This window comes from Nyctibius grandis, chromosome 5, assembly GCF_013368605.1.
Source record: "Nyctibius grandis isolate bNycGra1 chromosome 5, bNycGra1.pri, whole genome shotgun sequence".
In the NCBI taxonomy this organism is placed as follows: domain Eukaryota; kingdom Metazoa; phylum Chordata; class Aves; order Nyctibiiformes; family Nyctibiidae; genus Nyctibius; species Nyctibius grandis.
This window is the reverse complement of record NC_090662.1, coordinates 74,901,980-74,927,365: the sequence shown is the minus strand read 5'-3', so window position 1 is coordinate 74,927,365 and position 25,386 is coordinate 74,901,980. Positions and strand designations below refer to the sequence as shown.

The following is a 25,386-nucleotide window of genomic DNA, read 5'->3' as shown; positions in this document are numbered from 1 at the left end:
GCCGAGCGGGGGCCGGCGCTGCGGCGAAGGCAGGAGGGAAGGAGGCGTGCGGCGCCCGCCTGCCCGCGCTGCTCGGAGCCGGAGGCGCAGCGAGTCGCTGGCCGCAGCCCGGCGGGAGCCCGGTGCCGACCCCAGCCCCAGCCCCGCGAGGCGGCCCTTCCCTGCGCAGCGGTGGCAGCGGCAGGCGGGATGACGGCGGAGGAGATGAAAACGGATGGGGCTCCCTTGGAGGGGACGGACATCACCCCCAAGCAGGATGAGGGCGTCCTCAAGGTACCCGGCGGCTGCGGGTGGCCGCTCCCCCTCCCCATCCGCTCGCAGTGACTCGGGGGCTGGCGCAGGGGGGGAGCGGCCCGGTCCCTCCTCGCCTGCGAGCGGGCGCTCCCCGAGCGCCCTGCCCCCGCCTGGGCCCGTGTTGTCCCCAGAGGGGAAGGGGACAAGGCCGTCACGCCGCCGCCCGCCGGGCTTGCGCTGCCCTGGCGATTAAACACGAGCGGCGGCGCGCGGGGAGGGCGGGAGGCTGCCGCGCACGCGCTGCCCGCCCGCGGGGGCTCCCACGCGGCGGTGGCGCGGGGCGGCCGGCAGCTCCGCATCCCCCCGCCCCGGCGAGACGGGGCCCGGGCCGCTCGCTGGGAACCTCCGGTGTTACGGGGGGCTGCGGCGTGGGGGGGGAAGAGGCGTTTCTCGCTGCCTTTGGGCTTTTCCCCGGGGCTGGGGTGGGCGGGGTGGGCGGGTGGGGGCTCTCCGCCCGGCTCGCAGGGAGCGGCTCTGCCCTCATGGCTTGTTTTTTTTTTGGGGGGGGGGTGTCCGGGTCCGCCCCCGCCCCCCAGCACGTGTTCGGGGACTGGGAATTAAAGATGGTGCCTCAGCAGGGCACGTGCTTTTCGCGTATGTCCGTAGCCGGCGCGGAGCGGTGCCTCAGGTGCTGGAAACGGGGCTCTCCATCTTGATACGAGCAGCCTCTCAGACCTGAGATGGTGCGTTGTACACGTGGGCCTGATGTAAACGCGGCCGGGAGGCGGAGAGGCTGCCGCTTGGTTCGGCTTCAGTGGGAAAACGAGCCATGAGCAAGCTGCAGGTGAGGTCGTAGGTAGAGCTGGCCGCAGGGCTCGCTGCGGTTTGTGCCGTGTGTGGGGAGCGCCGGCAGTCCGGCTTCTCCCCTTTGTACGGGGAGGTCAGTTAATAAGGGTGGCAGAATTTATACCATGAGAGGGAGTGGCACTAACTTCCTCTGTCAGATATTTCCTATTTCCATATCTCTAGAAACTTCGTTAGTCTGTCTTAAAAACTTCTAACAATCACTGGAAGCATTTTTAAATAGCAGTGAAATTTCAGAGTTACGGGGTTTGGGAGAAGAAAAGCAGCACCACAGCAAAGACAAAATTCTGTTTTTAACCTTTAGAGCCTTCTGGCTTTAAATTCTGGGTTTGTCATAGAGGCACTGTCTCCGGTTCAGGAAGGATATCAGGGACCAGACTGAAGATGGCGAGGTTGGCTTCTATACTCTGCTTTTCCATGTTTCCTGCTAACGTGCTTTGGTGAGAATTTCTATTTTTCACATGTAGCACAGTATCAGGTTAGAGTTCTCATTCGCATGGCTGCCCAGGAAGCTGCCTGCCATTGTCTTGCATCTCAGATCCCTGAGCATGGTAAAAGGCAGTGAGTGTCTGCCTACTCCATGCAGCACCCACCTTTTGATGATGGAGAAGCAGCAGGTTTTGTTTATTTGGGTTTTTGGGTTTTTTTTTTTTAGGAGAGGAGGAGAAAATTCTGGCAAAAGAACTGAGGTTGTGAAAACCTCAAAAAATGTGGGATTGTGAATTGATAAGGCAAAAGACTGTAGAGGTCATGCAGACCAGCCTTCATGGGTTTTATTTTTCTAGTAATTGTCAGAGTGCAGAATACACCCGCTAAAATCCAGGGTCTAACTCTGAACTAGTCTACATCAATTTTGTACTCGTATCATTGCACTGATTCCAGGAGAGTGGTTTTTTATTTGTTCATTAGCTTTATATCAGAATAGTATCCAGAGGCTTTTAACCTGGTAATGCTGATGGTACTTGCACTATTTCTAGTCTAAGTATTTAAGTTTAGAAATAGAAATATTTTCAGTCACAATATGAACAGAAAAATCAGAGTTTCTCCACCTGAAGGGGAAACGTAAACCTTACGGAAAATAGGGTTGCCATATTAAGTATATGAAAAAAGTGAAACATGAGTCTCTTGAAAATTAAGTAAGTGCAAAAGAATAGTATTGCTCAAATACTGAAAAGGAGATTTTTGTTACTTTTGTGTTGGGTAACTTGGTATGACACTACAAGAATGTGGCATGTGAAAAGCTTGGTAAATTTCCATTAAATGCAGTTGTTATTTCAAAGTGTCTTCAGATTGGCTGCTTTAAAATTACTAGTTTGGATCCACTTTTTACATATATATATCTAAGCATGATGTTGTTTATGTTGGTTACCAGATTTATGTTGTTTTCATATGTCTCTGTTCCCTTATTTCTGTGAGAGTGGTTGCCTGAATTTTTGCCTTCCTTTGGGGAGAAATCAGTAGATTAGTTCTATAATGCTAATAACTGCTGTAGCATTGAGGTGGTGCAGGGTAAGGGGATGGTGTGCTGCCTGAGGTCAGGCATCCATTTTCACACTGAGCATTTTCTCCCCAGGAAACTGAGCAGGTAGTATCTTTTCCTGAGTTTTGTGGGTTTGGTTTTGTTTTTTTTTTTTAATAGATTGTATTTTTATTTTTTTTTGTGCATCAGTGAGGTGCTTTCAGCTTGTTAAGAGTCTGACAGAAGCTGTCCACATTGCCTTGGCTTTGGGTTGAGGGTGCTGGCATTTCGGTTGTATAGTCAGGTGCAGGGATGGTGGGAGGCGAAGGAGGAGATTGACAGTGGTTGGTTGCAAGAAGTTGAAACTTGGGAAGGAGACTCCCAAGGGTCTGTTTCCTTCAGTGAAAAACATGATTGGTATAGAAGCATGATGTTTTTATAGCTTCTCTTTAAAGGTGGGACACCAATCCATACTTCTGTATAACTGCCCTTGAACAAATGTTTATCTTGTATGAACAGTATGTTTTCCAGGTCTCTCTGAGTGTAAACCAATAGGTGCCCCTGTGGTTCCCTTCTGGCTAGCTACAGTAATGCAGAGCTTTGGCTTGGAGATGGATGATTTCCATCAGTATTGCAGAAAACTCAAATTTGAACTTCAGGAATCCTGTTACGGGCAAGACTTCATATCCTTGCCTTACGAGATATGTCAGTGTTATTTCCTATTTCTGTATACATTTCAAATGAACACCAGAGATTGGCCAGTCTTGTGTTTTGTATCGTATAGGTTTAGTTGATACTGTCTTGCTAGCCAGGCTGGGGAACCTCTTGAGAAGAAAATAAAATCCTTGCAGCTGTATGTGAAATTGAGGTGCTGGCAATCCGTGTCAGAGTTGTGGGTAGACAATACAGTATAATAATTCCTAAGTGTTACTGTGTTGGCTGCTAGAACTAACTCGCATTGGGGCGAGATTCTGTTAACCTTTGTTAAACTGTCTGGTTTAACTTGAGTAATCTCAGATAATGTTAGTACAGACTTTGCATGGAAAGAACCAGCTTGTTTTCTTGTTTAAATGCTTTGCCTAGAACACTGAACTCAACGGTAATAATAGAGTGGTGGTGAGGCAAGTACTTGAATAAAGCAAAAAAAAAAAACCCTGCCTAATGCTTTACCTGATGTAGTTTCAAGAACATTTAAAATCTTGTCGAGGAAAGGTAAGTGACATCGCTAACTATAGATGCAGAGACCTATAAGCTGGTGCCAACTGTTGCCAGTTAAGTTCTCGTATCACAGCGGAGCCATCTTGAGGTTCCTGCATTTGCAACACTGCTAATCTGTAGGCAGAACAGTCAATCCATTTCCAGATAACTTAAGTAAACCTGCAAATAACGCATGCATCTAAGTAAATGGAATTAATATCCAATAGGCAGATGTAGTATTTATCATCTTAACATTGCTTACTGCTTTTTTCAGGTTGTCAAGAGAGAAGGCAGTGGGACAGAGTCTCCGATGATAGGTGATAAAGTGACCGTCCATTACACAGGATGGCTTCTTGATGGCACAAAATTTGACTCCAGTCTGGACAGGAAAGACAAATTTTCATTTGACTTGGGGAAAGGTAATATCTTGTGTTTGGTATTGATCAGTTCTGTAATAATTGAGATGGGATTTCCTTGCACGTGTGGCTTCTTTGCAAGTTAAAGTTGCTATTTAAACTTGTTTTCAGAGCTGAAGGTTTATTCTTTTAGAATGGCACAATTGGAACGGGTTTGATGAGGCCTGCTAAAGAATTCACAGGCCTCAGACAAAGCACTCCAGGGGGGCAAATTTGCCCTGAAGGTAATGATAAAGAGTAGTTAAATAGCCAGAATATGCATTTTGTTGATTGTTTTTTTGGCAGAAGACTCAAAATTCGGGAGTACTTAGTTGTGACCAGATACTGGGACAGGGTGCATGGGGGCGGCTGTCAACTGCAGCGTGATGAAACATACTCTCTTTTTCCCTGAAGTGCCCATATTCACCCAAATACAAATCTTGAAGCAGTGCATCACTTCGTTATCAAAAGCCTTCATTTTTTGAATGCAAAAATCCAAACATCCTTGTTCCAGCAAATATTATTACTCAGTCTGAGTTTTTCCTTGGCAGTTCCTTACCTGCTGCTTTTTTATTTTGGAGATAAATTCTGCAGTGTACTGACATTTGAGATGGTATGAAGTGTACCTATTAATACAAGACTAATAGAAAGGCTGCTTGATTGAGTTGAAAGGAGCAACAAGTAGGAGAGCTTGAGTAAGAGAGAGAAATCTGTTACTTGAGGTTCCAGCTTCTGCTCACTTTCGGATTTAGGAGTACTGCTACTCCTACTTTCCTCCCCCTTTCTGTTACAAGTGCATGTAACTTTTAGTTACCACTCGTGCTACTTTTTGCCAACTGATAAAGTACAGAGAGAAAAGGCTGTTGTTTTGGATTGTTTTCAAAATACAAGCAGGCAGTCTCTCACCCTAAGACCTTCCTCTTCGAAGAGTTTATTGTTATGTCCTCTCACTTGAGATTGTGCCAAGTGCTTCAGCTCGTGTCTGTGTTCAGATGACTTGTATCCTCTGTAGGCAAGGAAATAAGGGGAGGAAAAGAATCGCTACACCTAGAATGAAGAAGTTGAGCCAAATTTGGGTCCCCAGGTAACGATAATCTGATTAGGGTTAAAACTGATGTACATAAATGATGTACACTGATGTACACAAGTGTCTCAGTATTTCTGCTCTGTCTTAGCTGTTGTATACTAAAAGTTATGATGCTTAGTTTCACAGCTGATCATGTCTTTCATGTATGCCTAAGAATCATGTGATTGAAATTTGACTTGCATAGGTGAGGTGATCAAAGCATGGGACATTGCTGTGGCAACTATGAAGGTTGGTGAAATCTGTCGGATTACATGTAAACCAGAATATGCCTATGGCTCAGCTGGGAGCCCCCCAAAGATACCTCCCAATGCTACTCTGATTTTTGAGGTAAGTGAGAGACGGTCACTAAGATGGTACGCTTGAAAAACAATTAAAAAATCATATTTCACTGTAGAAAATGTGATGTAATATCCTTTCAAAACAAGAATGTTAAGTTTTCTAAAGAGAAAAATATGGTCAGTTAGGGTAGTGTGGGCAAAGCATAGACTTCTAGTCTGGCTGCTACTGATCTGCAGTGGCTCAGGTTCCCTTATTTTGGAGTTTTTAAAATACTTGAATGTTTTCCAGTGTTCATAGTTTTAATTTTACAGTTAAGGAATGGTTCACTGTAGGTGAGTGCAGGTTGAGGGGACGGGGCAGGGGAGGCAGGACTGTCTCAGTGGTGGACTCTGAAGGAGTTGAAGAAATGAAATCTTTAATCCTCTTTCCACTTCATAAGACTCAAAGTGATGATACTTACGTTAAATATTATAAAGTTTTCAACAACAGAAAGAGCAAGTAATGTCCTCAGTAATATATTTTTCATACTTTTTAATGTTTTCTTTGCAACATCAGCACATTCTTTTATGAGCTGTTTGGAGGAGAAAAGAGTTAATTACCCCATATAAACTGCTAGAATATAAAGTGTATTTGAATGGCTCTGCAACTATGAGCTGTTTTCTGTAGAGCTGAGCATTTTAAATAAGCCTTAAAGCACCATAAGAAAGGTTTGGATTCAGGTTGCTTGTTGAATACCAAAGTCTGTCTGTAGATCCAGGCTACATTGGTCAGTCTTACCATCATAGGAAGCCGTTTGTACACACTTGGTCCCTGTGACAGATTCAGCAGTCTTGAGTTTGGTATCTGGGTAATGCTGGTTTTACAGTTCATGTGGACAGTTGGTCTCCTCTTAGTGAGCCTGGAGCCAATCAGCCTGGGTATTTCTTAACCTTACCAGCAGAGGACAGAATTTGTTTCCTAGTGATCTTTAAGGCATCTTCCCCTCCTCCCCTTCCCAAAAGGGGGTGGAAATAGCAGCTGTCTCTTGTATTACTTCAGTAGTGAGAGTAGTTGCTCAGAATGCTGAGACTTGTGTTTGATTTTTCCATAGAGGGTGATATTAAAGCTGTTCCTGGAGCATGCCATGACAAACAGTGTTTTGAGAGGATATATTTTTCTTACTGTCAAAACAGTTCAATTTTCCAATAAATACTTTAAAATCAATTGCATCTGAGAGAAGGCAGGTGGACTCTTTTTAAATGTGATTTTTAAAACTACTTTGCTCTAAAATACTTAATCAATGGAATGGACTCCTGTGTTGGGGGCATAAGGAAAGTTTTTAAGCTCTGATGATTGCTCCAAGATGTAATGTTTTATCTAATACGTGAGAAAGGTAAAAACAGCTCATGGAGTAGGGACTGAAAGCCTGTTTAGATTTTAATGGAAACAATGGGCATCTGTTAAGAAGGGTAAATTAAACATAGCTGGATATTGTACTTGTATTACATTTGGATAGTGTACTTGTATTTCTTTTTCCCATGAACTTCTGAGTAATAGCATTAAAGATTTATTTCATACGGAAGGATTTAAAAAATACTGCCATCAGGTAGTATCGCAGGCCACTAAGGGATGAGAACTTGAGTACATCAAAAATTAGTGCCATTATTTCTGCAGTTGACTGTTGAAAAATAATATCTTGTAAAGCTGTTCCTAAACAGCATTTTTTTTAGTATATAAATCTGAAGATACTCATGGCTTATTTATATTGGATCAAACTATGCATGCTGGAATGCTGTGTGCTTTGCACAAATGCAAGTGATACTAAGTGTAATACATGGCAGGGTTGAAGAGGGAGATAAAAACACTAACACGATGATTCAAATGCAAACTCCAATTTTTTTTTTTCCCCCTACCCCTCCACCTTTTTCTGCTCACTTCATTTTGGTTGAGGGAAAGGAAAAAACAAACAAGAACTTCAGTGTAGCAATTGTTGAAGATGTTAGTTAAGCTTCTCTGCTTCTCTTTCCATGCACGATATTTCAAAACTCAAGACCTTCTACCTTGGCAGCATAATAAAGCATTCTTAAGAGCTTAGCACTAATATACGGGATGCTACATTGTTGTCCTGCAACAAGAGATAATACCTAACCTTTTGATAAATAAAAGCACTAACTGCAAGACAGGATTTGTTTCATCAGAGTACCACTGAGTCTGTCTGATACAATCATCCAGATTCTTCACTTCCCACTAGGTTTTTCTTAATCATAGAATTGTAGAATGGTTTGGGTTGGAAGGGATCTTAAAGATCATCTAGTTCCAACCCCCCTGCCACAGGCAGGGACACCTTTCCACTAGACCAGCTTGCTCAAAGCCTCATCCAACCTGGCCTTGAACACTGCCAGGGAAGGGGCAGCCACGTCTCCTCTGGGCAACCTGTTCCAGTGTCTCACCACCCTCACAGTAAAGAATTTCTTCCTAATATCTAATCTAAATCTACCCTCTTTCAGTTTAAAACCATTACCCCTCATCCTGTCACTCCTTGCCCTTGTAAAAAGCCCCTCTCCAGCTTTTCTGTAGGCCCCCTTCAGGTACTGGAAGGCTGCTATAAAGTCTCCCCAGAGCCTTCTCTTCTTCAGGCTGAACAGCCCCAACTCTCTCAGCCTGTCTTCATAGGAGAGGTGCTCCAGCCCTCTGATCATCTTCGTGGCCCTCCTCTGGACTCGTTCCAACAGCTCCATGTCCTTCTTATGCTGGGGGCCCCAGAACTGAACGCAGTACTCCAGGTGGTGTCTCAACAAGAGCAGTGTAGAGGGGGAGAATCACCTCCCTCGACCTGCTCGCCATGCTTCTTTTGCTGCAGCCCAGGATACGTCTGGTTTTCTGGGCTGCAAGCGCACATTGCCGGCTCATGCTGAGCTTCTCATCAACCATCACCCCCAAGTCCTTCTCCTCAGGGCTGCTCTCAATCCATTCTCTGCTCAGCCTGTATTTGTGCTTGGGATTGCCCTGACCCACATGCAGGACCTTGCACTTGGCCTTGTTGAATTTCATGTGGTTCTCACAGGCCCACCTCTCAAGCCTGTCAAGGTCCCTCTGGATGGCATCCCTTCCCTCCAGCATGTCGACCGCACCACACAGCTTGGTGTTGTTGGCAAACTTGCTGAGGGCGCACTCAATCCCACTGTCCGTGGCTGACAACGATGTTAAAACAGCACCGATCTGACCCTTGGGGAACATCACTTGTCACTGGTCTCCACTTGGACATGGAGCTGTTGACCGCAACTCTTTGAGTTTGGCCATCCAGCCAATTCCTTATCCACCGAGTGGTCCATCCGTCAAGTCCATGTCTCTCCAATTTAGAGACAAGGATGTCATGCGGGACAGTGTCAAATGCTTTGCACAAGTTCAGGTAGATGACATCAGTTGCTGTTCCCTTACCCACCAACATTGTCACCCCATCGTAGACAGCCACCACATTTGTCAGGCTCGATTTGCCTTTAGAGAAGCCATGTTGGCTGTCACCAGTTACCTCCTTATTTTCGGTGTGCTTCAGTATAGTTCCCAGGAGGATCTGCTCCATGATCTTGCCAGGCACAGAGGTGAGACTGACTGGCCTGTAGTTCCCTGGGTCTTCCTTTTTATCCTTTTTAAAAATGGGGGTTATATTTCCTCTTTTTCAGTCAGTGGGAACTTCACCAGACTGCCACGACTTCTCAAAAATGATGGATAGCAGCTTAGCAACTTCATCCGCCAGTTCCCTCAGGACCCATGGGTGCACCTCATCAGGTCCCATGGACTTGCCAGGTTCCTTAGATGGTCTCAAACCTGATCTTCTCCTACAGTGGGCAGTTCTTCATTCTCCCAGTCCCTGCCTCTGCCTTCTGCGACTTGGGCAGTGTGGCTAGAGCATTTGCTGTTAAAGACTGAGGCAAAGAAGTTGTTGAGTACCTCAGCCTTCTCCATATCCCAGATAACCAGGTCTCCCGTTTCCTTCTGGAGAGGGCCCACATTTTCCCTAGTCTTCCTTTTATCACTGACATACCTATAGAAGCATTTCTTGTTGTCCTTGACATCGTTGGCCAGATTTAATTCTCCTAGGGCTTTAGCTTTCCTAACCTGGTCCCTGGCTGCTTGGGCAATTTCCCTGTATTCCTCCCAGGCTACCTGCCCTTGCTTCCACCCTCTGTAGGCTTCCTTCTTGTGCCTGAGTTTATTCAGGAGCTCCTTGTTCATCCATGCAGGCCTCCAGGTGTTTTTGCTAGACTTCTCTTTGTTGGGAGGCATCACTCCTGAGCCTGGAGGAGGTGGTCCTTGAATACTAACCAGCTTTCTTGGGCCCCTCTTCCCTCCAGGGCTTTATCCCAAGGGACTCTCCCAAGCAGGTCCCTGAAGAGGCCAAAGTCTGCTTTCCTGAAGTCCGGGGTAGTGAGCTGGCTGTGCGCCCTCCTCACTGCCCTAAGGATCTTGAACATGGCACCTCTCCTCATCAGCTCTTCTATCACTTGTGTGCCCAGGTGGCCAAGAAGGCCAATGGCATCCTGGCCTCTATTAATAGTGTAGCCAACGATGAGGAACGGCTGAGGGAGCTGGGGTTGTTTAGCCTGGAGAAGAGGAGGCTCAGAGGTGACCTTATTGCAGTCTACAACTACCTGAAGGGAGGCTGTAGTGGGGTGGGAGTCGGCCTCTTCTCCCAGGCAACTAGCGATAGGACAAGAGGACATAGCCTCAAGCTTCACCAGGGGAGGTTCAGGTTGAACATTAGGAAGCATTTCTTCTCAGAAGGGATCATTAGACATTGGAATGGGCTGCCCAGGGAGGTGGTGGAGTCACCATCTCTGGATGCGTTTAAGAAAAGACTGGACATGGCACTTAGTGCCATGGTCTAGTTGACATGGCGGTGTCAGGGCAATGGTTGGACTCGATGATCCCAGAGGTCTCTTCCAACCTGATTGATTCTGTGAGAAGGAGGTTATCAGTGCATTCAAGGAACTTCCTGGATTACTTATGCCCTGCTGTGTTGTCCCTCTAACAGATACTGGGGTGGTTGAAGTCCCCCAGGAGGACCGGGGCTTTTGAACGCGAGGCTACTCCTGTTTGTCTATAGAGGGCCTCATCTGCTCGGTCTTTCAGGTAGGGTGGCCTGTAGCAGACACCCACTATAGTGTCTCCCATCCCTGCCTTCCCTTTAATCCTGACCCATAAGCTCTCCGTAGGCTCCCTCTCCATCTCCAGGCAGAGCTCCATGCGCTCCAGCTGGTCATTGACATAGAGGGCAGCAACCCGTCCTCGTCTCCCCGTCTGTCCTTCCTAAAGAGCCTCTATGCTTACATTCCAAAACTCCAGTCATAGGAGCCGTCCCACCAGGTGTCCCACCACATCTCGTGATGTCAATAAGATCATACTCCTGCAGGTATGCACACATCTCTATCTCCTCTAGTTTATTCCCCATGCTCCCATGCCTTTGGATAGAGGCACGTAAGGCCCCCGATGAAGCTGACTTACTGGCTGGAATTCCTTTGTGCTGCTCTGCAGGCGTTCTCCTGCTGACCTCTCCATCTTCTAGGTACTGTTTAGATAAAAGTAGTGTTATGTTCGTGACCCTTTACTGATCAGGCAGGCATTGGGGGATATAATGTTTCAGGAGAAAATGGAGAAAGAGAGAAAAGCGCTGAAGCTGTCTATGATGGTTTTGTGCTTCCCTCACAAAATGGCCTGGATTTGACTGGCTACAACAAATAAGCAGTGCCAGGTGTGTCCTGCATTATGGGGGTGGAGCAGAACTTAAACCCAGAAAGTTTTCTGAAGTTTTATTAGGTAGGAGTGGTTTCTGACTATAGCATGGCTCTCAGGCACTTAAAATCTCTGAAGTTTTCTTCAGTCTTGCTCGTATGTTTCCTTTTTATTATTTAAAACAATGTCAGCATCGTTCCTTTGCAAGTGCCATCACCATACCAAAATTTTGTACGAGTTGCCTTAAAAAGGACCGTCTAAAACTTACGTTAAAATACTTTGCAGCTGTGTTATCACCACATCAGTATTTGGTTATGACCTGAAATCATGGATGTCTTATGGTTTGGTTTTTTTGTTGTGGGTTTTTGTTTTTTTCTTCCTCATGATTGCTTTTGCTGACCAGTATAGATTCTTCCATAGAATACTGTTGTTTGGGTAAAAAAAAAAAAAAAAAAAAAAAAAAAAAAAAAAAAAAAAAAAAATGGGAAAACCTGTATGGTCATCAGTGGATGTTCTGGAGTGACTTAGCTTGTTTGAGACAGACTGAAGAGAAAGATGGAATATTATTTGTTATTAGGTATCCATCAAAATACAAAGTGGAAGTACTGTTTGTGCTAGTGAATATTCAATTCCTTTTGCATCCCAGGTATCTTAAGTCCAGTGTCATGAACCTCCACAGCATTAGCCTTGAACTCTTTTTTTTTTCTTTCTTTTTTTTTTTTTTAAATTGGGTACTTAGTCTAAACAATGCTGATTATAATGGCTTGCTCTTTTGTGCTGTTTTTGCTGTTGTTTTACTCAAACATAGGATAGAAAAAGATTTTTTTTTTCTTAATTTCATAGCAGCAATAATTTCTTTTGTGACTAGACTATTTTTCCTTCTTATCATGGTAGTCCCACTTCAAACTATTTTCTGAAATGATCCCACAATACAAAATGATAACGCAAGACTAGAGGGGAAAATGTAAGAAGAGTAAAATGAGAACACTAAGTGTTCAGGCATGCAAGGGTGAATGACGCAGAAGTGTTGAAACTATTGTCCTGTAGCACAAGAGTAGGAGGATGAAGAAACAGGTGAGGAATAGCTGAAGTCTGAAAAGATATTCTTGAATTTGTTTTAATATTGCAGGACAAGCATTTGGAATCAGTTTGCGTTCCATTCCAGGCACTTCAAAGTTGATCTGAATTTGACCATAGATAGAATTAAGGGTATAATCAGGACTTTATCCTTAAGTTGCATCTTCATATTTAATTTTCCTCCTCCTTTTGTCCTTGCATTACTTAAAAACCTCCCTGGCTGTTAGATGCAGTGACACTACTGGTGATACTACTTGACTGTAGAGTAAGAGGGTGTGACAGCTGCTGATCAGTGTGGTAGCACTGCAAAGTGGCAAATTCTTCCTGGCTTAATGTGTTCAAAAGGTATTTTCCCTCATATTAAAAAACCAAACAAAACCTCAAGCCTGAAAACCACTATCTGTACTGCTGCCTGCAGACATTAGCAAAAATACTGTTAAAGAAGGCAGTAGGCTTTTTTTTGCAGTAGTCCCTAAGCATTGTGGCTCCTGTAAGCTTTATTCAGAAGCCAGGTTTGCAGTCCTTTCGATTAAAGGATCTAACTTGTAGTATTGGGAGACCAAAATCGCTGGAGAAGAAAGCCATTAAGGCCTGAATAGAATCTGAAACTCTTCAGTAGATTTCCATCCAGTATCTACTGAATACAGCATCTTCATAGCCTTGGCTATCTAATATCTTACAGGACATTAACTAAGATAGTGGCTTCCTGAACAGCTATAGTTTCAAAGATCTCTGGAGAACAAACTCTGTGACTTATTGAATGGATGTAATAAGAATAAATGCAAGGCTTTTATTCCCTCCACAGATAGAACTTTTTGAGTTCAAGGGGGAGGACCTCACTGATGATGAAGATGGTGGCATCATCCGAAGAATCCGTAAAAAGGGGGAAGGCTACTCCAAGCCCAATGAGGGTGCTCTTGTAGAGAGTAAGTATGTTACACAAATAGTAAATGGGTTTACCATGTGAGAGGGCAGAACCTTTTCCCTAGTGTACAACTTGCCCTGAGAGAGGATTACGTGGCTTTTCTTTTCTTTTACCAAGTAACTAAACAACCTAGAGTAAGCTTTCATTCTCTTACTTCTAGCGAGGCTTACATTTTTCCAGCAGCAACTGTGTTGTCCAGAGATACTGAATCTGATTAAGTGCTTATCTGATCACAAAAGGTAGATGAGTTTAATAAAGTGTTTCCATTTGCTAATGAACAAGAGGGGAAGTAGTTCTGGCACTTGTTGTTGGAGTGAAAAAAAGTAATATATAGATAAACAATACAAAAAAAGGATTTATTAAGTTTAGCAGCAGTTCTCTTTGCTGCCAGTAGCAGCCATGCGTGGGTAGCTGTTAAAAAAGGCTGTTTAGGAGGAGGCCTTGGCACTCCCTATACTACCTGTGCTACCTGCCCCTTACCATACATCGTCTGATTTTCCTCTGGGTTGTTCTGTTTTTTTTGTTACCAGTCCAGTTTGAAGGCCGATATGGAGATCGTGTTTTTGACAGGCGGGAATTGCGGTTTGAGATCGGAGAAGGTGACAACTATGATCTTCCTCATGGTCTGGAGAAAGCAATTCAAAAAATGGAGAAATCGGAGGAATCCGTATTCTATCTCAAACCCAGGTATGCTGTTTCTGATCTTTTGATACTTGAAGGGCTTATACTAAGCCCTGGCAAGAATTAAGTGTGTTGTTATAATGCCTTTCAGCTTTTTTCAGTGCTGTAGTAAAAAAACTTAATCAGCCCCAGAAGTTTGATGTATGACAAGTATGAAGCTAAGATCGCTTTGCCACTAGGTTGTGAAGTAGTAGCACTCCAAAAGAAATTTACTTAAATCTCTATAGTGTTGAACTCAGTGAATCTAAAAAAAAAAAAGTTGCTCTCTTTAACTTACGTTTTTGTGGTCTCTCTTAACAAAACAGTACTTACTGTATAGCAGTGCATATAAAGATACCTAAAGAACAGCCTCAGAATAGGAAAAGAGCTGATGAGCCTTCTGAGCAGCCTGATGTGACCAGATAGTTAGTCCTCAGGTGATGTGGTTGGTAAAGAGTAGAAAACATTCACTGGTATTTTGAAAGCCTTTTGGAAAAAGACCTTCAAGATTCCTGTGACATACAAGGCAGAGTTACATCCAGACCTTGGACCATTATGGAGACTAAGAACAGCTAACTGAGACATATGACTGACCAGTATTGTAACCTTAAACAGTTTTGGATATAAGCAGAATTTTGTTTTTTACAGTGAGAACACATCTGAAACAAGTGGAGTTTGCACTGATTGTTTCCATCAAACTTTAATTCATTTCAGTTTTTATTTTAAGTTTTTTAAACTGGAACTGAACCCGATGGGAGAGGAAAGGCAAAGCAATCTGATCTTGAGGGTTTTCCTGCTAATACACAGCTTCTTACTGGAGTTGCAGCGCAGAACCTTTCTGTAGGCATATACTGTTAATCAGCTGATTGGCACTATGTTAAGTGTACAGCTGTTCACTTACCTCTGTATTTTATTGTTGTCTTTGCTTTTCTGAGAATAGTACTAAAATACAGGTGCTCTGAAGGAAACATCCGGTCTTGGACCATGAATAGAAAGCAAGATGTGTATAATTTGAAAGTTGGTGGTTTTTTTATCTTGATGGAGAGAGAACTTGGTTTTCCCTCAGATAACAAAAAAAAAAAAAAAAATAGAAACTGGTAACCTAGAGATTAACAAAATTAACCCCAGGTTTCTCCAGCTTTCTCCTACCTTGTGCTTGCTCATTTTAGAATAGTACCCAGAATTCTTCAAGCCTTTATGTCTTATAATAATGCTGTATAGGCATCCCAGATTTGCATGGGGTTTTTTGCAAATACGGCTGGATGGATAGTTTTGGAACTCTCTTATTTTTGGTTTGTTTCTTTCCCCCACCCCCCCAATCTTACAGCTATGGTTTTGGAAGTGCTGGGAAGGAGAAATTTCAGATCCCTCCAGATGCAGAGCTACAGTATGAAGTGAAACTAAAAAGTTTTGAAAAGGTAGGAACAAGAGATGAAGTCCCAGAGAGATTGGGAGGTGGGGGAAGAAGTGTGAGTGCAGCTTAAACAACGATGATTGAATCCTTGAACGTTCATCTGAAATAGGGAAGCCACTGTTGTCAGAGATGATGACACACTGCGAGCTCTTGGCTGAAATTGTCCTTGTTCTTACTGTATCCCTGTCTGTTGCCATCAGTGTCTGTCCTGCTCTAGCCCAGTTTCCAGTAGCAGTGCAAAACTCTGATTTGGCAGACCTCTCTACCATACTGTTAGTGGGAAGCAGCATAGCCACTTTGTTTCCCCAGAAGTTGTATCATTGACTTGAACTGTTCCTGTTTGGGTAGGCTAAGGAGTCTTGGGAAATGAACACAGATGAGAAGCTGGAACAAAGCTGCATTGTGAAGGAGAGAGGCACTCAGTACTTCAAGGTAAATTACAGTCTTTAAGTAATAATAGCATTTCTTAGTCCATGTCATGAGCTGATAATGATGATTACAGCTTCTGTCATTTCAGAGTGGTGTTCCCTGTGATATTCTACAGGGAGGACTGGAGGGGAAGGTGTCTTAAAAAAACAACCTCAGAGCTGGAATATTGGAATATCCAAACAACTGACTCTGAAGGGAGTTAGTTCTGTCAGAGCTGTTTGCTGTACCTATAGATAACTTTGGGGCATACATTGAATACTAGCAAGGTTACAGTATTTTAAGTTCCTACTGTGGAATAGTGCTGTGAATGAACAACATTTGTTTGGATAGAGATGTGTGGAGAATCTGTTTCAAACAATTTGACAAGCTAAAGGCAGACTTTCCCGTTAAAGGCAGACTTTCCCGTTATCTTCATGACACAAAAATAGTTGTGCTGTTTTGAAAATGCCCCATCTTCCTTGTTTTATATCAAAAGTTGAATATAAGGTGGGAGTTGAGAGTGAAGTATCAATGCTGGCCTGTACCCCTAGCTTTAGTGAGGGAACCAGTAGGTATTCCTGAAGATTTTCTGATCCTATGCAGGAATGGCTTTCAGAACTAGTATATTTTTGATGATAGAAGTTATTTTCTGATTACGGTGAATTACTTTTTTCAGATCTATTGCTCAAGGTAAGCAGAAGGGGCAAGAGGAAGGTAAAAGTTACTGTGATGAGCTGTATGATAATTGAACTGCCTTCTTTACAGGAGGGGAAATACAAACGGGCAGCATTGCAGTATAAGAAGATTGTGTCATGGCTGGAGCATGAATCAGGACTCTCTGATGAGGAGGATACAAAAGCCAAAAGCTTGAGGCTTGCTGCCCACCTTAATCTAGCTATGTGCCATCTCAAGCTGAAGGAATACTCCCAGGCTTTGGAGAACTGCAACAAGGTAGTATGGGTTTATTTGTTCTTAAGCTGCACAAGCAATCTGACAGTTTATCTCTTGCTTTAACAATCTGAGGGATACCAGGCCATGTGGTGTTTGGCCTTTCTTATCAGCTGGCGGTTGGGTAGTACTGAATACACAATGTAAAAATATGCAACAGTTTATTTTCATAATTATTGTCCTTTGAATATGTTATACTAACTTGCTGCTACATTAAGAATATTCAAGTATTTAGAAATTAGAAACACTGAGGTGTGCTGAAGGTAGTCAAAGGCCCTTCAAAGAGCTGGAATAGAGCCAGGACTAAATCTTAGACTTGCTGGTTCTCTGTCAAATAGCGTACTATATTCAGTCCCCTTTGTACTTCTACTGTATTCAACTCATCTTATTAGAAAGCCCTGACAAGACTCATAAATCTACATCAGAAGGTACAGTTTCTAACAGTCTCTGGTGTTCTGACTGCATATTATTTTAAAAAAAAAAAAAAAAAAAAAAAAAATTATTGTTGACTGTGGTTTTGTTTTGTTTTTTAATGCAGGCACTCGAATTGGATAGCAACAATGAAAAAGGCCTCTTCCGGCGTGGAGAAGCACACTTGGCTGTCAATGACTTTGAATTGGCCCGGGGAGACTTCCAGAAAGTGATACAACTTTATCCGAGTAACAAAGCTGCCAAAGTGCAACTGGTAACGTGTCAGCAAAAAATACGGGAGCAGCATGAGAAAGAGAAAAAGATGTATGCCAACATGTTCCAAAGGCTTGCAGACAAAGATTTAAAGGTAACTTAACACTACTCAAAAAGACTACAAGAGGTGGTGTCACATGTTAGACAAGGAATAGTGTTTTAGGTATTCAGCTTACTTCTTAATACAGGTAAATATAGTGGGAGAACACTCAAGTAGCTTCCTCTGGGAGGAAAAAGCTGGAAATAGCCAGCAGTCAAAATTATTAGGCCATCTTGTTTGAACAAGACAACTAGCAGTGCCAAGCATTGCACAGAAGGCTTTTACTTATTTCGACTGATTTTACAACAACCAGTGTTAATCAGAAAGCAATTGAAGTGATGAGATGCAAACATGTTAGCGTTCAAGAACTGAAAAAAGCGCCTGTTTTCCTTGAACTCACCTTCTAAAGAACAGTCTGTTCTGGTGTGTGGGTGGCCCATCTACAGAGACCTTATGTCTGTTGTACAGATGGTGCTGAGCACCGCCTTGCGTCTCACGGAAACATTAAGATGTGGTTGATGCTCTCCATCTTAAATGTCACAGATTGATTATATGAAGTTTCAGAATTCAGACTGTTAGAAGTTACATTATTCTGCTGTGTGGATGGTTTTCCTACTAAGTGTTCAATAGAATTTTAGTAAATACTAGTTCAGTTAACAACAACAATATTTGAATACAGGTTATAACAAGGTTGTATCAGCTAGCAAGAAAAATTCAAAGTTACTGGTGAGAATCACATATTCTAAGAAAACAGTCTGTTTGTTTTCCTTAAATCTGATCATCCAGATCAGGTTTACTAGGTAAACCTGTAACTTCCAAGACAGACCTGGGATTTATATCGGACTCAGATTTTCTCAGTAACATTGGGGAGTGCAGAAGCTTCCATCTTGTGAGGTTATTTTCACAGATCTTTGTGTCCCTCTTCCCAGAATATGCATGGGGAATCTAAAAAAATGTCAGATATTGGTATGTCAGTTTCCTGTGGTTAACTGTGTCAGTGAGTCTGTCCAGGGGCTCACTGTCCTCAGATGAGCGTATCCTGACAATTCAGCCATCTCGGACTGTCAGCTGACAATTTCCTACATGAAACACTTCAGAGACGTCTCTTTTGCTCCCCCTGTCTTTCAAAATGAGATGTATCTGAAATCAGTTTCTCTCCCAGAGACAATGGGAGATGTATTCCGTTCTTCATCTCTTACTCTGCTAAAGTAGTCATATAGTAAGTATAGGGTAATTACCCCTAACTGGATGGTTGGGTGGGCAAGCTGTTCTGTTTGTGGCTTTTTGGTAGTGGTTTTTTTTTTTTTCTCTCTTCGAAGAGTAGCAGTAGTAGTTCTGTAGATTTGGTTCTGCTTCTCATGGAGAAGTGTAAACAAATACATAAATGCAAACATTCCCCACTGATTCTCCAAGGAAAGTGTAATTGTCCGTGTGGTTATGTATCTGGCTAAAGCAGCCTGATTTCAACAGTCCTTGCTTATTGGAGCCTGGAAGAAAGTATTCTGTCCTTTTAGACATTGTTACATAGAGCCACACAGTACCTTAATTTTTGGTAGGCTTTAATAAAAAATTTCAGGAAGATAAAGATACAGCAACTAAACTAGAATTATTTAACGGTTGGGCAGCTTCACTGTTGAAATTGCAGGTTTTAATCGCCAGCTGACAGGTGGTGCTGTGCAGGTTCCTTTCAGCTAGCACAGCTGCTGGGCATCTGGCTTCCTCCACTAGGTGTGGGACACGGCAAGATCTGCTGTTGAGAGAGGGAAAAGTGGATTGCTGAAACAAGCTATACTCACTAAAAGTACGAAGGGCTGCCTTCATGCTTTTCAAAATGCATGCCTCAGCCCCTAAGAAAGACAGCTGGTAGAGTTGCATTCTTGGCAAAAGGCAGATTCAGTCCTTGCATTGCAGACTGTTTGCGGTACTGCAAAGACAGGGCACTTAGTTCCAATTTTCCCATCTACTTCCAGGTAGAATCAGCTTACAGAATTATAGAACCGTTTAGGTTGGAAAAGACCCTTAAGACCATTGAATCTGTTAACCTAACACTACCAAGTCCACCACTAAACCATATCCCTAAATACCACATCCACACGTCTTTTAAATACCTCTAGGGATGGTGACTCAACCACTTCCCTGGGCAGCCTGTTCCAATGCTTGATAACCCTTTCCGTGAAGACATTTTTCCTGATATCCAATCTAAACCTCCCGTGGCCCAACTTGAGGCCGTTTCCTTTTATTGTATCACTTGTTACCTGGGAAAAGAGACCGACACCCACCTCACTACAACCTCCTTTCAGGTAGTTGTAGAGAGCAATAAGGTCTCCCCTGAGCCTCCTTTTCTTCAGACTAAACAACCCCAGTTCCCTCAGCTGCTCCTCATAAGACTTGTGCTCTAGACCCTTCACCAGCTTTGTTGCCCTTCTCTGGACTCGCTCCAGCACCTCAATCACTGAATCACAGAGTCACAGAATCAATCAGGTTAGCAGAGACCTCTGGGATCATCGAGTCCAACCGTTGCCCTGACACCGCCATGTCAACTAGACCATGGCACTAAGTGCCATGTCCAGTCTTTTCTTAAACACATCCAGCGATGGTGACTCCACCACCTCCCTGGGCAGCCCGTTCCAATGTCTAATGACCCCTTCTGAGAAGAAATGCTTCCTAATGTTCAACCTGAACCTCCCCTGGCAAAGCTTGAGGCTGTGTCCTCTTGTCCTATCGCTAGCTGCCTGGGAGAAGAGGCCAACTCCCACCCCACTACAGCCTCCCTTCAGGTAGTTGTAGACTGCAATAAGGTCACCTCTGAGCCTCCTCTTCTCCAGGCTAAACAACCCCAGCTCCCTCAGCCGTTCCTCATAGGTCATACCCTCCAGAGCCTTCACCAGCTTGGTCACCCTCCTCTGGACTTGCTCCAACACCTCAAGATCTTTCTTGAAGTGCGGGGCCCGGAACTGGACACAGTATTCAAGGTGCGGCCTCACCAGTGCCGAGTACAGAGGGACGATCACTTCCCTAGACCGGCTGGCTACACTATTCCTAATAGAGGCCAGGATGCCATTGGCCTTCTTGGCCACCTGGGCACACTGCTGGCTCGTACCTCAATGTCTTTAATGTAGTGAGGGGTCCAAAACTGAACACAGTATTTGAGATGTGGCCTCACCAGTGCTGAGTACAGGGGGACAATCACTTCTCTAGTCCTGCTGGCCACACTATTTCTGATACAGGCCAGGATGCTGTTGGCCTAGTTTATTCTTCTCAATAGTTAGATGATCTTGGGAATGTGCGTGTGTTTACATGGAGTCATCTGGCCTATTTCAAATTGATACGGTTTTAGATGAAAAGGGATTGATGGAACATGGAACTATAAACAGGACGCTTATTCCCCAGGTCAGTCTTGGGCATTTCTCTTGCAAGCAAACGTGTTTTCTTGCTAATTCATTTATCATGTTGCTTTACTCTAGCTCCAACAGTTTCTAAGTTTGTGGTGGTGGGAGAAGTTCAAGAGCTCTGGAGAAGAGGGTTTGTTTACCACATGTCTTCTGATTGCTAAGAAAGCAGCTTGGACTATAGTTATGAAATTCCTGACATCTGTGTATCTTACGGTCTGTTGAAGTTTGACAGCCACTTTTGCATCAGTAGTTCTTTTCATGAATTCAAATAATTCATATATGTAAAGTGTGAATTTTTAAAGGTCAGTATGTTTATCACCTCATCGTAAGCCCAGGATTGCTAGCTAACAGATTTTCTGTGGAGAGGAGACTTTGCTCTCATGTGCTTCACAGAACGCTTGTAAGGATGAAAGGTTGACCTTTGATGCCTGAATGTTCTTTGGCTGTGGTTTCTTGTTGCAGCTAAGTTGATGTAACATTTTCGTTTAAGGATTCTGCCCCTTTTTCCCCTCCTGTTCCCCTCCCCCAATGATGCATGCTTGTGTCCATGCTTGTTCTTGTCTGGTTCTCATCTCGCCTCATAAGAAAACAAACGGTTCCGGGTGCTAGGCTGATAGGAGGAAGAGCAATTTCATTGCACTGTCTTTTTAGATGAGCAGGACAAGACATTTATACCTCCCTTTACAGTGTTTGAAACTTACTGCAAGGTCAGGATGTGCTGGTTATGTCCTGTTGTAAAAACTGACCTCGGACCTTTACCATATGGCTCTCTGCCTTCCACATCTTTTTATGTGGACAGGAAGATAGAGCAGGGAGCGCTTTTAGAGCAGCCACCTTGTCAGATTAGATTTTCTTCCAGCTAAGCAAGAGCTTAGACATCCAAGTGACTCTTGTCACTTGTCCAAGAGAGGACATCCAAGTGACTCTTGTCAAGTTGAAGTCACTCTTCATGAAACTAGTTGTCCAACAAAGATCTTTCTTCATATGCTGAGTCCAAGTCTGCCTCATGCATGTTGGGGATAGGGGCAGGGTATGGGAATTGCTGAAATTGAATCACGTTGAAATTGAAGCAGGGTGAAGGCAGTTCTGTGCAGAAGCTTCCTAAATGAATTTCAGGTTGTGGGAGAAAAGTTTCTTAAAGTGTTACGTGGGAAGCGTGTGCATGCCACATTATGAATCATAACCATCTAACACCAGTATTATTTCTCAGCCTCCTCTAAACTATTTCTGGTTTCTTAGATGCAGAAAAAATGCAAAGAAATTTTTGGTTTCTCTTGGCTGAAGGTCCTAATGTCTTAATTCAGTCTTGCAGGGAGACCAGGTAGTCTACTGATGAGAATCAAATAATGTTTGTGGTATTGTTTGCAAATGCTACCAATTTTGTATAACAAAGGAATCTGTTTTCTTTGTTTCTCTATTTAGTCAGCTGCTGTTCTTCAAACCAGCCACACTGAAGATGCAGAAATGAAAGATGAGCAGAATGGAGTTGAAGATAAATTGGAAGTTGACACAGAAGCATAAAAACAAACCCTATTCCATTAGTTTTGTAAAGGAAAGAATTTCCAGTGAATTAGACCTTTATTTTTCTACCTGGTTGGACAGTGGCTTCAGGGGAGCAGAGGCTGAAGCCACCATGCCACAAGTCAGTTACATCTTTATGTCTGTTGAAGAAGCTGAGTGGCAGCATAAATCCGATTTAATCCTAGGGACTTTATTTATTCGTTCAGCCTCTGTTACTGTTTGGGTTCTGTCTGGATATACTCTGCTTGGTTTATTTGCATTTTGCCATCGGTGTTTGTCTCTTTCTGGTTCCAGCTCACTTTAATCCCAGATTCTGCTTCCTAAATTTACTTCCTTGATTTCTTTCAAGTAATCAGCCTTTTCCAGGAGTCCTCACATGAGACTTGAGAACAAATTGGCGCTCCCAGTTCTTCTGCCCTGGCATTGCACCCTTCCCCCCTGCTCAGTAGGGAGTCCCTTCCGTTAAGTGTTGTAACCTTTCTTGTACGCCTCCTCTTTGCAAATTGCTGAAGGTGAAGACTGTGAAGTCACAGCTTAAGTAATAAAGCTCCAATTAAACTCAAGAAAACAGAATTTTTCGTGGGTTTTTATTGGAATTTGCACAGAATTAAGATAATTTACTGTCCTTTGGTCATTCAGCATTTTCTCATCCACAGAGCTGTACAGTAGCCACAGTATCTGATTATTTTTCCGTTTGTTCATTGCCATAGAAAATTCCTGCAATAATCGATACAGTATTTACCCATATATTTGCAAAAGGAAAAAATATGTTGCTGAAAATTTTACAAAAAGCAAGTCTGTAACCCGTACATAGAGCTTATTTTCTGTTCATATTGGTACCTGTCTCTTCACCCCAACTGGACCAAAAAAAAAACCCATTTATTTATACCTGAAAGTGACTGGCTTTGAAGAGAAAATAAGTGATAATGGTTTAACACATGACAAATATTTCTAATTCCTAATGAACTACAAACTTCTGAGTGATCCTAATGTCTGCTTATCCTCATCTCACAAGAAAGCTCTTTATATATTCTGCTTCTTTCTGCAGTATGTTGTGTGTCTTGTTTGGGGGCAGGTGTGCTTTTGGGTTTTGTGGGGGCTTTTTGTTGGGGTGTTTTGTTTTGTTTGTCTGCAGGCATGGAACATAGTACTCAAACTCACCTTCTCTGTTTATCCTGTTACGTAGTGTTAAATGCAGCATCTCCGCTGTTCTGTTCTGAGACTCTATAGCAGCAGGGATACTTTTTTTGCCTGCTCTGCAGGGGGAAGGTAGATAATTTCAGATACAAAAATGGATTTTTTTTTTTCAGTGAGAAAGCTGTCTTTCCATGGCATAGGATGGAATTGTGTGTATATTGCAGAGTGTATCCCTGTTTTAACCTGAATGACATCGGAAATCTCAGTTTCAATTCCTGGTCTCCTTTGCTGAGACAGAAGTACTGTACAAGGACTTATTAATCATAGAATCACAGAATCACAGAATGTTAGGGACTGGAAGGGACCTCGAAAGACCATCCAGTCCAATCCCCCTGCCGGAGCAGGATTACCTAGACCATATCACACAGGAACGCGTCCAGGCGGGTTTTGAATGTCTCCAGAGAAGGAGACTCCACAACCTCTCTGGGCAGCTTGTTCCAGTGTTCGGTCACCCTCACCGTAAAGAAGTTTTTCCTCATATTTATGCGGAACCTCCTGTGTTCCAGCTTGCACCCATTGCCCCTTGTCCTGTCAAGGGATGTCACTGAGAAGAGCCTGGCTCCATCCTCATGACACTTGCCCTTTCCATATTTATAAACATTAATGAGGTCACCCCTCAGTCTCCTCCAAGCTAAAGAGACCCAGCTCCCTCAGCCTCTCCTCATAAGGGAGATGTTCCACCCCCTTAATCATCTTAATGGGGTTCTTACCAGTACCTCCCCTGCAGGAGTGCCCGCTTGGGCCTGGCAGCTGTATCACTGAACTGTCACCAAGGTGGTAGGGCCTGCTTGACATGCTGTCCTGCCCCAAGCCCAAGACAAGAAGTTCACCACCTGCTGCTGGATTGGAGCTAGCTGAGGGAACTCTGAGCTGCAGCGCGCTCTGTATGGTGTAGCGAAGCCGTAAGCTTCAGTGGGGTGGAGGAGGGATAGGAGAAGAGGCAGGATAAAGTGCTTGGTAGGTAATCACATTTAAGGAAATATTGATGTGATTTGCTTAGCAAAATCTTAGCATTGCTAGGTAATGCGAGTGCTTTTCACGAGTTCTGACTCTCAATAGTTATCAGCCCTGTGTATGTGAAAACTGTTTCACCTTGTACCAAAGCACAACTACCTCTAAGGGGAATATTACAGACAGGTTACAGCAAGATGTGAAGAGTATCTGTCAACTGAAGTTACAGGAGAGGATTTCCAGACACAAAAGAACAGTAAGGGGAAGCAGGAATGCCAAGCAAGAGTTTTCTCCAGCAAGGGAAATACCTTTTGTTGGGAATTACTACTGGAAATACAAGCCCCTGTGGCTGAAACTGTTGCTGTGGGAGTAGGCATAGGGCCAAGTCCTAACGACAAATTTCTGATTCCTGAACAACAGTTTTCAAAAACCTCCCATGGGGATGACAGTTCTTCAATATTTTTTGAAAGCAAAAAGTGAGATATTTCTATAGAGCATGTAAAAAATTCCTAGAGTCAAGGGTGGGTATGTTAAGTGTGAGCAATCTTGACAGTACCTCTTTCGCTCTCATTGTTACTACATAACAAACTATGAAAAGTGTAAGTCTATTAAGGACACTAAACATGCCCCTCTTCAGGCAGCTGAAAGGAGGTTCCGTGCTGTCTTTAAAAATGGGTCTAGTTGCCAGCAGAAGATGGCATCCTCGTGCTCATAAGCGAGGTCATGCATGTAAACTTCAAATACGAACTTCGTTATGTCCTTACAGAAAAATGCTTAAAATAAACAATTACAATACTGACTTTCTAAACCACACACATCTGCCTCTTAATTTATAAATCCTTCATCCTCTGTGATATTCTTGTAATAGTTCTACAGTAGCTTTGAAGTAACGGGAGTGACCCAGTTCACTACGTCCAACGGCGGCAACAACTGATCTTTGCCCAG

At 43.5% G+C, this 25,386-nt stretch overlaps 1 protein-coding gene across 1 annotated transcript; it reads left to right on the top strand.

Moving 5' to 3' along the window:
* Positions 1 to 25,249, top strand: FKBP4 (FKBP prolyl isomerase 4). The gene is made up of 10 exons (XM_068401010.1): positions 1 to 273; positions 4,029 to 4,173; positions 5,421 to 5,563; positions 13,107 to 13,227; positions 13,757 to 13,913; positions 15,214 to 15,304; positions 15,649 to 15,732; positions 16,474 to 16,659; positions 17,195 to 17,434; positions 22,195 to 25,249. Exons 1-10 carry the CDS (start codon positions 190 to 192, stop codon positions 22,291 to 22,293), a joined length of 1,350 nt encoding a protein of 449 aa, XP_068257111.1. The 5' UTR covers positions 1 to 189; the 3' UTR covers positions 22,294 to 25,249.
* The last annotated feature ends 137 nt before the right edge of the window (positions 25,250 to 25,386 follow it).

Coding starts and splice junctions, on each gene's coding strand:
- FKBP4 (XM_068401010.1), top strand. CDS start 190: ATGACGGCGGAGGAGATGAAAACGGATGGGGCTCCCTTGGAGGGGACG. Junction 274..4,028: donor AGGATGAGGGCGTCCTCAAG/GTACCCGGCGGC, acceptor TGCTTTTTTCAG/GTTGTCAAGAGAGAAGGCAG. Junction 15,733..16,473: donor GAGGCACTCAGTACTTCAAG/GTAAATTACAGT, acceptor CCTTCTTTACAG/GAGGGGAAATACAAACGGGC.